Here is a 16,263-nt window from a genome sequence, read left to right as displayed (position 1 = left end):
TACAATTGATGCAGCAGGTTGGAGGCAACAGAACCTACTGCTTTGCTTAGTCATTTTACCAACCTTCCTTTTTGTAGCTATTTTTCCATTTTTTATTTGCAGTTATTTTCCTCTGGTGCAATCTTCCTCAAAGCATTAAAACAAAACAAAACAAAAAACTGAAATTCTTTTTCATGTGGTTCCAGTTAAGTGATTTGCCCACACCACCAAATACTGCTATTTGCCTTCAAGATTAATAGCTGCATATCAGTAATTCTGAAATACCTCCTGGTCCATATTTTCAACTTAAATGATTCTTAGTTATTGGCCAGACAAATGCCTGAACCAATAAGTTTGTGGACTGGTTGCCAGCCAGATGACAGCAGCATTAACACTCAGGGAACACAATTAAATTTCTGCTCTAGTCTCTTCCATTGTAGAAGGTACAGAGCCTTCCTTAATTTGCCACCTTCTCCAAAAGTGGTGGTAGGTGAGATTAATAAATTGATGTGAATCACACTAGGTGCCCAGCCCACCCTTCTTCTGATACCTATTTAGGAAAACCTTTAAAATCTTCCTGGAAGCATTGATTTAGCCACACCCACTCCACTTTTTGACTTACCCCTTCACTAACACAAATAAGGTGAAAGAGAAAATAGGAGTTTTTCTTTTCTTACAGCATTCCAGTGTTTGAGAGGATCATCCTGCTGTCCTTGTTTTAGGCCAGTTCATGTTTTTACCACCCACCAAAGAACAGCACAGGGTTGAGTTTATACGAATAAATGATGTTCATGACTGGGTTTCTAAATGCCAGAGTTATGATTTATTTTTTTAAATGGGTGGAGAAAGGAGAGCGGCAATAAAACTAGCCCCTAAGTCACTCCAAATCCTTGGCTTCACACATCTATGCGGTTGTTAAATTTTTTTTTTTTTTTTTTTGGTCTTTTAAACTTCCTCTAAATTTCATTGAAGTTCTATTACTAAGGACTATTTTTTGGACCACTTACCTGTGTCCATAGTTGCAAACTGTGTTTATTATAATTAAATCTATAAAAAGCATTATATGTCCCTTTTTTACTGTTTATAATTGTCTATTTATCCCCCACCCCATTAAGAATTTCACAATAAAATCCTGTATGAAATAAATTAAAATCTGCAACTTCAGACACCCCAGGAAGAGAACATTAATCCACTTAGTAAAATACCCAGACCTCCCCTTCTCAAGTTCAGCTCTTCTTAATGTAACATTTAGTAATCGCAGCTGGCTCCTTACACTCGCCTCCCTCCCTTTCATTCTGAATCATATTGGCCTTGTTTAACCTTCATTTCCTTTCCTACCCCCCACATTTGTCCATGTACTTTTCTTTGACCATGTTTGTCTCTCTTTCTTTCTTTTTGCTGCCTGGAAAGAAAGCAATAACTAGAGCTTTCTAAGACCTTGACGCTTTCTGTTAAAATCCCATTCCCTCCCCATCCCTCTATTAATGCTTTGTACAATTTTTATGTATCCTTCGGTTGTGAAGTTACTGCTCTATATTTTTCTGATTGATCATTAAGTTACGCTGGCTTTTGAGAACCGCCTCCATAATCCTGAAGCAAAGGCTTTTTACTTGGCGTGCTCTTTGCCTTTGGAATGCCTTTCCTGGCAAGGACAGGCATTTTGGTTTGACTATGATTCTTAAGTTACAATTCAAGGCTAATTTGTTCAGTTAGGTTTCTACTATAAGCAGCTCTGCTTCTCACTGTTAAGTGCTCCACAAAGCTGCTTAGTTGAAGGGTGTGCTGTGAGCTCACGATGTAATATACTTATATTGTACTTGATTATCAGTTTTCAAAAACAGCTGCATGCTTTGATATCCGTGTAAGGAAATATCAGGAGATAATATACCACTGGTATTTATTACTCTATAATTAAGGATGTGTCAGTGTTTCTCTTTTTTAAAAAAACCCCTATTTTCAGAAATTCATATCTCAGGCATAAATTTCCCTATGAATTACAGTCTAATACCATATTAGAAGTATCTTCTTTTAAAGTTATCCCTCCCCTTCATTTTCTTTCTCGGGAACTAAGTTTCAGGATGTAATTTCTGGGTTATCTATCTGGGATGAGAGGAATCTGGCCCTATGTGGCACAATTAAAGGTGCTTCTGCTGCTGATGCCACCTGCTCCCTCTGCCCTTGGCCCTTTGCACCAGGCAGCATCATGGGGGCAGCCTTGTGGATAAAGGGCCAGCCTTCCATCTCTGAGGATAGGCAACTTCTCCTTGTGTGACGTGAAAAGCAAGAGAGAAGACTCACCTGTTCAGAAACATCACAGGTACCACAAAGCTTGAGATCTTAGGACCAGGAATCAAGTCTTTTGCATTCCTCTCCTCATGGTTACTTAGAATACAAGTGTGGCCAGGCCAGGAGGAACAGGAAATAAATCTACAGTCAGGTACTAGCAACTTCCTCATCCGTGTTGTTTCTGATCATAAAAGAAACAGGAGGAGAAGGAAAGGGGGAAAGGATGGACAGACAGAGTCCCCTTCCCCTTCTTGAAAGGATGGTCTGAACCAGGTGAACTGACCACTTCCTTAAAGAGGCTGAGTCCTAGACCTGCCTCTACCACCATGGGAGCCAAAGCAACTCAGCCTTCCCTCAGCCTCAGTTTCCCCACATTGCAAATAGGGAGGTTACAAAAATAAATGCTTACCATGAGAGCCAAGAAAGTTACATGATGTATAAGCCCAGTGGAGTGTAAGACCAGAGGAAGTGCCAGGGGCCTGGGATGGATGTAGAGACTGAAAACCTCCCTACAGGTATGATAATGGTCATAAGAATACTTAAAGTATCGGCAACACCACAGAGGCTCTCATTCCCCTTTTAAAACCAACCATGTGGGCCACCCCTGCCGCTCATTGCACTGTTTTGCCTGGTGAGGGAAGGAAGAGGAGGGAACCAGTGAGTTATGAACACTGAACTTGGTACTTCCTGAAAGACACATAAGTGACAATGACACCATCCCATGCAGGGGAAGACTTAGACAAAATTTCTTTCTGTTTCTATGAGGTAGTCTGGCTCCTAAATAAGCCATTAATACAATGCCTTAATTTTCTCACTTGTGAAATGATGATAGAGATGCTACATTTTCAAACATAAAGGACCTCAAATTCCTAGAGAAGGGTATTACACAAGGATTCCTAGTAGAAATCACATCTTCTATCACTCCACCATAGGTCTGCTATTTAAATGCAATAACTGATAGTACAGTAAGCATTGTAGATTATCTCCTAAGAAACAGCATTTTTTTTATATCAGTTTATAGGAACAAGGGTGAATCTATCTCAGGATCGAAAGTCATTACCAGAGATATGGGAGAGAATAAGGAATCCACTCAGGTAGTGACAGGTGATGGAAGGACCTCCAAAGGTACTGACCCCCAATTCCATTTTAGGAAAATGGGCTGCAAGATGAGTGGGGATCTTGATCCCTGAAGTTGTATGTAACTCACATGCAACCAGAGCATCCTAGAGGTCCTGGGAGGGCTCCTTTTCGTGGGGTGATGGCAATGAAAGTCTTGGTCTTAAAGAGGAAAGGGGACAGGTAACAGGAGAGGAAGTGGGCAGAGCGGTTAGCAGCTCAGACAGCTCTGTGCCCTACCACAAAGCTTTGCATTTTTCAAGATAAAAAGACTTGTTCATGTAACAACTTACTTTATCCTCCTTTTTACTTTTCAGAAAGGAGTTTATAGAGCTATAGTTTTCCATCTTATAATGCCACAGGTATTAGTTAGAAATGGTGATAGGCAATCCCAAGAAAAAGGAATCCATGGACAGTCAAGTTCGATTTTCTTCATTGCATGGTATGTTCCGGGGTCAAGGTTAAGTCCTTGGCTCCTGGTAAGCAGAGGGAAGTTTTCTCATGCAAGACTGGCAGTTAGGGTTTTGGGACTCTAAGAGTCGAGTGGAGAAATATTAAGGATGGCATGGTAGCAAAGTGGTATAGCTCCTATATTATACATGGTAACCAAAGTATCTATAGCTCTTGTCAAAACGTATATCCAAAAATAAAACTTAAGATATGTACAAATCCATAGAGAGCAGAATTTAACCTTTGTGTGCAATGACCCAGTTTAAGAAATAGACCATTAATCATATGGTGAATGTGCCTCTCCCAGTCACAAGTCTATTTTTCCACCATCACTCTTCTGACTTAACGATTATTGTAAATTTGGCATTAACTCCCAAGGTTTTGTTTTACTTTAATCATATATGTACATATCTTTGAACATCATGTAGAATTACTTTTATGTTTTGAAACTTTCCCGGTTACATTTTAATGAATAACTTTGAAGGGAGGGTACATTATAGAAGCATTAGTTATCCTGAATCTCAATTCAAATTTTAGAATGAAATATGCTCTCCAATTTTCCATTGAAACAGAAAGGCACTTAGGGTGATGATACCTGCCAACAGTCAACGGAAGAATAAAACTCATAGAATATGTCAACATTAAACAATAGCACAGGCTATCATTTGAAAACTGATTATGTCACCCACAGAAAGTATCTTGAGACTTAAATGAAAATTTTTTTTGTGGCTCATAATATTTCTGGGTAGCAGATGCTTTCTCAAAAACAGATTTTACTTTTAAAAATATCAAATATAATTAACACCCTCAACATAAAATGAAATCTTTGCTTCCAGATGCATTTCAAGGTGTTGAAATGAATTTGCGTAGCCCTCTTTTGTGAGTTTCCACTGACTATCCCATTCTGCTGCCATCTTTTTGTTGCATGTCTGAGGAACTGAGAGCTAGATTGGGGCATTTAAACTTAACCATATTGGAAGGATGCTTGTTAAGCCGGGAGCATTTGGAGAAAGGTCTTTTGACCTATTCCTGATTAACATGGTATAAATGAGTAGGTTAAGAACTAGGTGCTCTGATATTTATTATAGAAACACCTAGCCAGAAACACAGACTAGGTAAATTCAGAACAAGCATTCAGAACACTGTTATCAAGGCTGATAATGGGCAAACTTGTAAAGACATTTAAGATTTAGAAAGGTTTAATAATTAATTTCAAAAGAATAAAAGAACATAATTGAATGTTTTTCAAAAGAGAACAAAAATTTTCAACCATTATACTCGAAATAAGAAATAATGAAAGTGGAGTTCCCGTCTTGGCTCACTGGTAACAAACCTGACTGGTATCCATGCGGACAGGGCTTTGATCCCTGACCTAGATTAGTGGGTTAAGGATCTGGCGTTGCCATGAGCTGTGGTGTGGGTCGCAGAAGGGGCTTGCATCCTGCGTTGCTGTGGCTGTGGCTGTGGCGTAGTCCGGCAGCTGTAGCTCTGATCTGACCCCTAGCCTGGGAACTTCCACATGTCACAGGTGTGGACCTAAAAAGACAAAATAATAATAATAATATTATTATTATTATTATAATGAGAGTGTTTGATCTCTTTAGTGAAAGTAAGGGGAAGGGGAATTAAAGAGTCTACTTGTATTGTCAATTATCTTCTGGCTTCAACAAAATATGGGTTAACTTCTTTAATAACACTTCATCCCACCATATCATGGCTGTTGAAAAGCCCATAGGCACATACACACACTGTTACAGTTACCTTTTCAAATGGTAGTACACATTTACAAGTTTTTATTGCTTATTTGCATTAATACCAAATGTAACAGCATAGTCTGAAGAAGTGACAACTTTAGGAGTTTCCGCTGTGGCTCCATGAGCATGTGGGTTCCATCCCTGGCCCCGCTCAGTGGGTTAAGGATCTGGCTTTGCTGAGAGCTGTGGTGTAGGTCACAAAGGCAGCTTGGATCCCAAGTGGCTGTGGTATAGGCCGGGAACTGTAGCTCCAATTCGACCCCTAGCCTGGAAACTTCACAGGCTTGGCCAAAAAAGAAAAAAAAGAAGGAAGTGACAACTTGAAACTTTTATTCTTGAAGGAATGCTGATCACAGCTAAAGACAAGAACTTATGAATACAGAAAAAAAAAATCGTCATATACAGGTAACTTGCAATATAGTATTTGCCAAAATCAAGAATATATTTAAATGTTTTGGATGTACTATCTGAATGGTAATTAATGCTGTTTTCCCACCAATTAGTGAGAAAACATATATGGATAGCTGTGCATATAGTATCTTGTTTACTTTAAAATGTAAGCTCATTTTCAGGAGAGTAAAGCACAGTAAACTAAGCACGTTTCTTGGTGGTGAGAATATATTATTATTTTGAGAGACGTGAGCTATGACCCGGCACCCTTCTGAGAGAAGCATCTCATTTTTGAGGATAAAACCTGCTCAGGAGGAGGCTAAGAACCTCCTAGGCATATTTACATCTTAACTTTTGCACTCAAAAGGAGCACACCTGATAGATTCTCAGACCAGAAGGACTTCTCGAATAATTCTTGAGCCTTTTGTTTTATGGGTCAGGGGGTAATTTGTTCAGTGACTTCTCAGAAGGCAAGGACTCCAAGCCTCTGCTGTCATTTCCATGATACATATGTCTCTCACACTGGTTCTGGAGAGGACTCTGTGTAAAGACAGAGCTTGCTGTTTCTGCTTCTTACTTGTCTTGCTTTTAAATTCCCTAGCTTCATGGGCACTGAACTCCTGCTTTTTCTGATCTGCAAGATTGCTTTTCTCTGGAGGGTTCTATCTGGCCCCCTGACCTTGATCTAGTTCCTGCTTACACTTTTGCTACCTGTCAAATGGCTTCTACTAGACTTTGGAACCAGTGCCCGCTCTATCTTGGATGCCTGCTAGACTACTTAATCCTTCTAGAAGCCAGAGAGCCAAGCTTGGCCCTTGTCTTCCCTCCTCTCCCTGGCTGCTCCTCACTCTGCAGCTTATAGAAGTTATTCATTTCAAAAGCTAGGAAAGTTACAATTTACCTGTCAGTAAACAGAAGATGGTTTATCAACAGACTTTACCTTAATGACTACAAATGTTTACCTCCTGCTTTCCAGAATGCAAAGAAAATCTTGGAAATGTCATAATATCTTACAAACATTTGCAAAACAGATCCTTGTTCATCCGGAAAAGAAACAATTGTGTTCGTTGTCTCCGACACAAGCAAAGTGTTCAGAGAGAAACATACAGATAGATGATGTATACACTTACACGGAAATGAGATATGTTAATTAAAAATTGCAGTGGGCACTTTATTAAAAATTTATTTTACAATCTAGCCGATCAAAACATCTTTACATCAACAAATACAGCAGCTTTACTATTGGAATCATAAGTGATTTATCTTGAAAAGATTGTATTTGTAGCTGGATGCAAATATTTTTGATGGATATTTATATCAAGATTACTGGTTTTGTTAGAATTATTTTGATTTGTCTATTTTTATCCCTGGAAAAAAATGAAAACAAGTATCTCAGTGTTCATTTTATGAGCAAGATGGCCCACTTAGTGTATTTCCCATGTTTGTCTGAATTACAGCTGTTTATCTTACAACTTTCTTTAAGATAAATTAAATGCAAATGTAACTCTGTGAATCATGGGAATACCTGCCAGACCCCTTATTACCTTCACTTAAAAACCCCTGTGCCAGGGAGTCATTAATTTGCTAAAAGAAAAGTGCTAAAGCAGCCCTTTGCCCACAAACAATTCGGAGATGGCTGCCCAATTAGTCGGTGGCATTCTGATCCTCCTTTCCGCCCCTGTGGCCCTTTGAGGACACAAGAAGGCTCCATTGATAACCTGGCAACCTAGGTAGAAACCCAGCCAAGTGAAAGCGTTTGAAGCTGCAGTTTGGCTGCCATCGTGTCGGCAAAAAGAAAGAATTCAGGCACCATGTCATCCAGTACAAAGGATAAAAACGGATTCAACCGGAAATTCAATGTGGCACCACATATGGGATACATGAGTGCGGTTATACAACAGGCCACATATTTTTTTTGAACAGTCTCCTCCATGCGATGCCGAGGACATGTGTAACCATCATAACGTCTCTAGGAATCTGTATTTAATTTGAGTTGGGGTGGTGGCAGGGATTGGAGATCTGAAGCCGCCACAGGTTTGTGGCAGATGGCTCTGTGTCAGCTATGACAAGCAGCCAGGCTCAGCTTCCTCTGCAGATTTTCTTTTCTCTCTGATCAGGTAAATATGGGCACACTCTGGAAAGTTCTACAGATTCTGCCTTAGGCTGCAAGTTTGTGACTTAGCCCCATCTGTCACAAATCTTCCCTAGGTTCTGTTGTGAGCAGAGACCTGAATTTACCATGTAGGGCTGCCCAAGAAAAAGGAGCCATTTCACCCTGTAAGGGGGAGGGAGAGAAGAGAAAGCAATGAGGAAGCATTAAGGACCAGAAAGGCTAAAGCATGCTGAAAATTCATACTGCAAATTTGCATAACTTATGTCAATTAGATTTCAAAAAGCCACCAAGTAAATGGTTCTCGAGTTTCATCACCTCAGGAAATCCCAGTTTCTGATTGGTCTAAAGTGCAAATGTATTTTCAACCATGGAGGAAAGCTCCCCCTCCCCCCCACTTTTCTTTTTTGTAAATGGGTACATTCTATTGCACACATATTTCCTGGTTTATGTTATGGATGACAGCTATTAGAAGTTTATCATCCAACTTTTAACTTTTATAAACATAAGATACACAACACTCTTAATACATGTCTTTGCAAATGTGAATTTTACTTTTAAGTGGTGAAGGCACAAGAGAAATGCCATTACTATTACGTGGAATTTATAAAGCACTTCAAGTTTACAAACGGGTTTATATTCATTATTTCATTATAGCAGGACCTCAGGGGGAAAATGCTATTAAGAATTAAGAAAAAAAGTATTCTTCCAAGTTTACAGATGAATCATATAGAGGCCAAGAAGTTCACCTAGAGCCAGGCTACAAATGAGTAGCAGAGAAGGAGAAGCAGCCAAAACCTCTGACTGATCTTAACCACCCCAAGTATATCCACTGTGCTAAAGATTTTTTTTTTTTCTTTTATTTTACTTAGACAAATCAAAGGAAAACCAAGCCAAACAAAATCTAGGAAAGAAGTGAAGAAAGAGAGAGGGAAGAGTCGGGGGGCGGGTAGTGGGAGAGAGACTGAGACAGAGAATTTGCCTTAAATTGTGCTAGTACAGCTGAGCAATTTTTGAAGGTCTAAAAACGTCACAAGCTTTTCATTTTCAAGGAAAAAGTAATGACTTTGGAGGCGTGTTAATACTAGTGAGTACTACCTCATTCACATCTAGAGCATAAACTCAAATTAAAAGGGCACTATAAAGTGACCAGTCACTTGAAGGAAACTTGAAGTGGCTTGGCTGTGGTTTGGGGAGATAAAGCCTGATATAATTAAGACAACCACAAATGGCTTTTCTGGGCACTAAGTCTGAATTGTAAGCTTAATCATTGTTTGGAATCACTTTTAGGCAGAAATCTGAAAATTATCTTCTCCAAATAACAGCAGGTTAGAAAGATTTCTGGAATGTTGAAGAACTTGAAGAGGAGAGCAAGATAAAGATCAGCTATCATCTGAAAAAGCTTAAGAAACTACAGTTTACCCTCATAAAGCAAAGGAAGGATGGCATATCTCTCTCTCTCTCTCTCTCTCTCTCTCTCTTTCACACAGACTATCACTCAATTTGTAAATAAAAGTAAATGAAAAATAGGGTGGGAATGAAAATCTAGTCTGTTAGTCTGGGCGGTATGTATTTTATACCATGGCCCCATTTGTACTCTTATGCTGTTTTCAAAACTGGTAACAAGGGAATGTCCATAAAATTTTCTTCTAAAGCATTTTAAAATATAATGATCAAAAAAGGTTCTCTAAAAGCATAAAGTATCCATCTCAAATAATTGCTGGGAATTTTTGGTCATTAAATTCTCATAGTCAAAATGACCGAAAAAATATAACTGTCCAGTATTAGACCTATTTGTGTTGTAAAAAGAAAAATTACGTTAGTGTGAGAAGCTAATCCTTGGCTGATTACAAGTACTTCTAGAATCTTGTGTTCAAGTTAGGTTTAAGAGTCCTAAAAGAGCTCCCTACTGTAGATGAAGTGAAACCTACTTTATCTATGTGGCAAGTGGGTGGCCGACGTGTCTAAGCTACTTAGCAAAGAACATGTCCTGCAAGTACATAAGGCTGCAGTCAATGACTGCTTCTACTTGCAAACTTTTTAAAAAATGATTTTAGATTTTTAAAATTGAGAACATGGTTTTAGGTTTTTAAATTAATCAGGAGACAATGTCTGCATGCGTTTCTCCAGCTATCTTAAGAAACACGTAAAGAATTTAAACATTTCAAGTTTGAAACCATTTCAGGTGAGAAGCTATGGGCACAGAGTTCTGTAGTAGAGTCACTTTAAGAAAAAAAAAGTATCAAATTCTGTTTCTGCTTTTCAGTTACTAGCATTCTGTTTCAAATCCTGCTTCAAGTTATAGCCCCCAAACTCTCACTCATATTGAAAGTATAATGTCTCATGTGAGAAGAAAGCCAAGTGTTAGTAGCCTTATTCTAGTCATTAAATTTCTAAGTGTGAATCCATATGAAAAATCCTATCCTAAAGTGAACTCTACATGATAAGCAGTTGAGAAGATTTTTAAAATGTAAACTTTTAACAACAACAAAAAAAGTAAGGTATAAAAATGTAAAAGGAGCAAATTAAAGAATTCAGTGACATTCTATCCTTTTAGATCTTAGAAGCATATGTTTTTGAAAGCAAAACAGCACTGTCCAATGAAGTAAATCTAAAAAAAAAAAAAAAAAAAAAACCCCATACTCAACACTCTATAGTATACCCCAAAAATCTCTTCCATTGCATAAGAAAAGTAGGTAAAAAGCTACCTTGGGGGAAATAACCCTCCGGTATTTAGTGAGGGCAAATATTATCTGCAATGTGTATATTTATAAAACAGAAGGTAAAAAAGATAGTGTAACTTTCTCTTAATTATAAAATTATAACAGGCATTCTTTTTCTGTTTTGGCTCTAAATCCTATTACAACGACTCAACTAAATCTGTGGTCCTTCTGTAATTTTTCCAGTTTCTCTTGACAATTATATCATAAAGCTCTTGATACCTTCTAAATCTTAGACTAACTTATGAATTTTTGATATTAGCTTTTGGACACAATGTCATCAAGATTTTTGAACGTGGACATAATATAAGTGTATAATAAATTTATAAGAAAAACCGTCAAGGCTAAAAATACATAAAAATGAATTATATATATATACATAAATTCTTATAAACAAGTATGCATGAAATACTAATTCATAAAACTTTGAGCTGAACCAGTTTAGGATGCGTGGATTAAAAAAAATATATAATTATAGTAACATGAGAAAACATTTAAGGTATAGGTTATCTTTTAAGCTATAGGAGGAATAATTTGGTATATTAGCAGCATACCAGTAAGCTGACATTCTTTCACAGTTTTTCCAGAAGTTGTTGGTAAAATAAATAATTATAGCTATGTTATGGCAATAGCCATATTAAAGGATTTCAATTGGAGGTCTGGTTTTTATTGTAACTAAAGGCAACCTGTTGCAGTAACTTTTGAAATGGTTAAAAACTTGCAGATGCAAAATATCAGGGGTAATAAGGCCTCCATGGAAGCAAAATTAAAAATTGATAAATTGTGATGGTGGAAATATAATGATAAATGCTTCACTGTTCTTGTCACAAGGTGAAAACACTTTTCCCCTATATGAGATGAGAGATGAAAACTAAAACTTGTGGTGGCAATCGTTTCACAACACAATGTCTGCACACCTTAAATTTGTACAGTGCTGTATGTCAAGTATATTTCAATAAAACTGACAAAAAAATACTTGCCCCCAAATTCACCAGAAAGGGGAAAAAAAATAATTCAGTGGTAAACTCACTGAAAATAGTTTTGTGCCATATATAGAAAATGAATCTATTTGTATTAATACATATTATTCTACTTCCTGAATTTCATAATCTGCACATTTTGATAGTCTCGCACATGGGAAACCGCTAAATTAATATTTTACACAAACAAGACCATGGCTCAACTTTCAAAATTGGGAAATCTGGATGTAAACCTTGGAAGACTGTTTTCTCTTTGAAGCTTCCCATGTATACGATACAATCTTATTGACTGAAGGAGTAATACTGAAGCCCGGAACTGTTCAGTCAGCATTTTAAACTATTATGAGCTACCTTCTGAACCATTGCCAAGTTAATAGACAATGAAAGATAATGAGCTTGAAATTGGGTGTTAAATTGCATTTTTGGTTCTCTCCCTTTTTCTTGAAGTTTAACTGTTTCCTGCAGAAACAAAGTCATGTTTTGATGTATCACTATGTAAATATGTATTTTAGGCTATGAAAAGGGGAAGGAGGGAAAGAGGCAGCGAACTGTATTTCATGTAGGAAGGTTATATATTAACATAGGAAAATTAAAATATGCTGGATTATAAAACTGCTAGATTGTAAACTATACTGGATTTATGTAAAATGAAGATGCTACATTCAAAGAATATAAAAAGGTATATTACTCATGGCCTAGAGCCACCTTCAAAACTCATAAAGCAGATTTATCCCAGTTCAATTACTTAGACTTTTAGTAGGGTCTCTTTGTGTTGTTATTTCAACAATGTAAAATTCTTAATTCAAACAAGGGGAAGAAAGATAATGAATGAGGGAACTGAATGATTAAACTATTTTCCTCTTGCCTTTGCCATTCAGCGAGGAGACTGACAGTCTGATTCTAAACAAACTGAAGGTTTTTATGTAATTTTATTAAACTGGACAAGGGAAACATTTGATTCCTGAAAATCACCTTTAAAGGAGTTAAAAAATGGACACCAAACTTCATGAATGTCATTCACCTGAATTTTTGAGGACTGCAGATTTCATTATGATGGGAAGAAAGGCTCGTCCTCATTAGTATAATTGTAGAATCTTTCCTTTACTTCCTTTTAAACTAATGAGTTACATTAATCCAGGTTCATTTTTATAAGCCTCTTGGGGCTAAATGTAAAGGACAGTCATCTTAGAAAACAGTAAATTAAAAAAAAAAAAGCATGTACCATGCATTAAGTGCACGTATTTCATAAGACCTAGGTTAATACAACTGGCATCCAGTTTAATTAATCCTTGTTAGTGTAACAACTAATATCCCTCCCTAGCATGTTTCCTTTAAACATGAGTATGTTAATTAAATGTTTTTTTTTAAGATTTTTTCTTTGTACTTCAATATGGCATTAATACCACATAAATCTCTTCTCAATAACTACCTTATAGAGATGTTTTCTTACAATATCTGGTCTCTTGCAGAAATTCTGGAGCCTTTTTGAAAGCTGTTCAGGTGTAGAATACAGATATTCAGCTGCAGGAAAAACAGATACATTTTTAATGAAACAAAAACCTCAAAGCACACACTCGATATTAGTCACTTTACTAATTAAAAATGCATATTGCTCTGTGCCGCCTCGTGTTTTACATTATTTAAGCATGATTTTATAAGGTTACCTCAGCTCACAAGGATGTTTAATGCTAAATAAGACTGTGTAGTTGTGCTGTTTAGACATCTCCTTTGGGTGATTAAAATACATTATTCTAATGTAACACAATGCATATGTGATATATTTAGTGATGAGAATTTTTTCAAAGAACTGGTACTATAGCCGTATGTACCCTGTACAACAGTTGCATATTATTAACTAGTCAATTGTTTAAATAATTTGGTGTGACTTTCAGTCCTCGATTTTTCTCTGTGTATATCATTAAAAAAAAAAAATCTGTAAGCAATTGCAGCAACACTGACCTGCTTATAAAAATCCATCATTATGGGATGTGTATGCTAACAATGAAGAATGCTATTTGAAAACTTGCTTTTTTGTTATCTTAAAAGAACAGATGGTAAATATAAGCTTACTCTAATGTATTAAAACACATAAAATTTTCCTTAACACTAACATGTTGACTTGCCAAATAAACAATTGCTCCTGCCTAAGTTTATTTCCAAACTTTCTAATTTAGCATGAATCATGTATCAAATCTCAACAAAGACGAAAGTACATTAAAGCAGCTACCTGGAAATATCTCGGGATAAACCAAATCTTTGGGACATAGTGGGTAACAACCACAATACACAGCTTCCAACCTAAGGAAATTTTAGAGAGAGGATAAAAATATGTTAAAAAGACATTGCCATCATAGCCAGAAAGTGGTTTTGTTTGCCTGAGTTAACAGTATGAGCCCAGAGTTAACTGGGATGAAAAACATGGTCGGCAGCACAATCCTAAAAGCCAAAGTTGCTCTTTTAAAAGATTTTATTGATCATATATGAATTTCATAGAACAGAACCAACAGCATATGTTTTGTTCACTGAATTAATCAAAGCGCAACTCCGCATTTTTTTTGTTGTTTTTAAAATACTGTTTAACACATTTTATAATCAGCAGATAAACACATGTAACAACATGGTAAAGTATGGACAGCTTTTCTTAATAATGCTGCAAAGCCCCAGAATGTTCATTTTTCAAAATGTTTAAATAAAATAGCAAATACTTAACTTTAACACTGTAGCTGTAGAAATCATCGAGGCACTTTTAAATGTCTCAGAAAAAAAGTTACAATCTGTTGTGATGGGGCATTTCGTTTTTAAGCTAAAGCTTCAAAAGAGTTTGTTATTAGGCAGGATATAAAATGATTCCCCTCTTTATGGAAAAACTCTCATGAAAATTATCTTAATGAATATTTTGTTTCCTTGACTCAAAATTCAGCTCATTTTCCATTTTACTCCCGAAGAATACTTTTATTATTAAACAAAGAAACAAGAAGGTTTCATTTTGTGAAAGGATTTCCCCAAGGATCACCTATAGGAAGTTTTTCTTCTGTCATAGTAGTAAGGGTTAAGTCGAAGAAAGGTACCGCATCTTGATGGCTGTGTTAGCCCTGCGTAATGGCTATTGATCTGATATATAATAAACCTTAAAGATACCACTGTAATTTCTGTTGGCTAGGAATTATGCAGTGAAATTCAAAACACTCTTTAAAATATGTTTATTTTATGAGAAACTTTGAATTGCATCCAAAATGTTGACCAAAGGCAGAATTTTATTTTGAACTGCAGATTTTTTTCAACCCAAGAATAGTTTGAAGTTATGTCAATGTTTACCTTGTTTATTTACAGTGACAAAGTACATGCAATTTAAGCTGTTTTTAAGTGGGTGATGTTTTCCCTATTTTATAACTGAAATTAGTTTAAATGAAAAGTATTTACTTTGAGCTGCAAAGTTAGGAAAAATACCGAGTTCAAAGTTTTGCTTGAGAACGGCTAGCAGTTACAAGATAACACAGTGGAAAGGCACAGGATCTAGTTACCAATGATTAATTTCAAAATCCAAACTAATATCTAATATTTTTTTCTTTCCATTCACAGAGTATGCATAGAAATTCTTTTCATAAGCATAGTTATAAGCTGCACTGTGACTACATTATAAAAATTCACAAAAGTTTTGAGCACATAAACCAGGGATATTTCTTTATGAACCAAAAGAAAACATGCACTTTATCTGAAGACAGTTTTAAAATGCTGTGCCAATCGAAAAGCAAATACATATGAACATTCTCTTATAATTACATAAAATCAAAAGAGTGAAGTCACAGGAATTTCGGAAAGTGCACATGTTATGTGCTTTTTAATAATGGATTTGAATTAGAGTGTTCTGTTCCCCGAAAGAAAACTGCAGGCCAAGTTACATTTTGAGTCATCGTATGAGCATGTACTATGCCATTTCCAAAAAACCTCTGCTAATTAAAATACAGTGAGAGAGGAAAGGCATTATTTGATTTAGGAAGAAAAAAATTCACAAATTTGGATGTCAACTTTTATTTGTAAATTATCTGATGTGCGGTTCTATTTCTAATGCATCAAGAAAAAAACCCCCACCACTTTTGGTTATAATTTTGACCTCTAAAATGCTAAACCTTATCATACACATTATTTATATCAGGACTATATGTTAAAATATATTAAATTTGCCACAATATTTTAAAAGAAATTTATAAAATTCCTTCTCACAAGTTTCTCATATTTTGTTATTTTGAAGAAAATTATCATCTCATGACAATAATACAATTATTCATCATTTCAATTCTTATACACTACCAGTTAAATAATAAATAGGGTTCCAATTGATCTATTGTTAAAATGACTAGCAAATGACCTTTTTATTCCAATTAACAAATCATCTGCTAAATCTATGAATCTTAATATTCAGATCTATTCACTTCAATTCATACAATTTATCTGCAAATAGTTGTTGGGCTTTTGATTCT

At 36.1% G+C, this 16,263-nt stretch overlaps 1 protein-coding gene across 18 annotated transcripts in view; it reads right to left on the bottom strand.

Moving 5' to 3' along the window:
• GTDC1 (glycosyltransferase like domain containing 1) overlaps nucleotides 1-16,263 on the bottom strand; it is a 427,341-nt gene that overhangs the window by 54,654 nt on the left and 356,424 nt on the right. For 12 of the 18 annotated variants that reach the window (XM_084998899.1, XM_084998910.1, XM_084998902.1 and 9 more), the window contains 3 exons: nucleotides 14,013-14,083; nucleotides 13,215-13,306; nucleotides 5,899-8,250 (listed from right to left, as the gene is read on the bottom strand). In XM_084998899.1, the coding sequence (XP_084855025.1) occupies nucleotides 8,167-8,250; nucleotides 13,215-13,306; nucleotides 14,013-14,083 (247 nt within the window). In that variant the 3' untranslated portion in view covers nucleotides 5,899-8,166. Of the gene's footprint in view, nucleotides 1-5,898; nucleotides 8,251-13,214; nucleotides 13,307-14,012; nucleotides 14,084-16,263 lie in introns of those variants that run through there. The other 6 variants (XR_002339027.2, XM_084998904.1, XM_021074853.2 and 3 more) reach the window with 2 other exon arrangements.

This window comes from Sus scrofa, chromosome 15 (genome assembly GCF_054392235.1).
Source record: "Sus scrofa isolate SSC_HxYL_T2T_F1_AM1 chromosome 15, Sscrofa_HxYL_maternal_Yorkshire_Landrace_v2.0, whole genome shotgun sequence".
NCBI classification, from domain to species: domain Eukaryota; kingdom Metazoa; phylum Chordata; class Mammalia; order Artiodactyla; family Suidae; genus Sus; species Sus scrofa.
Note: the sequence above shows the minus strand (reverse complement) of the source record. Positions and strands in the feature narration are given on the sequence as shown.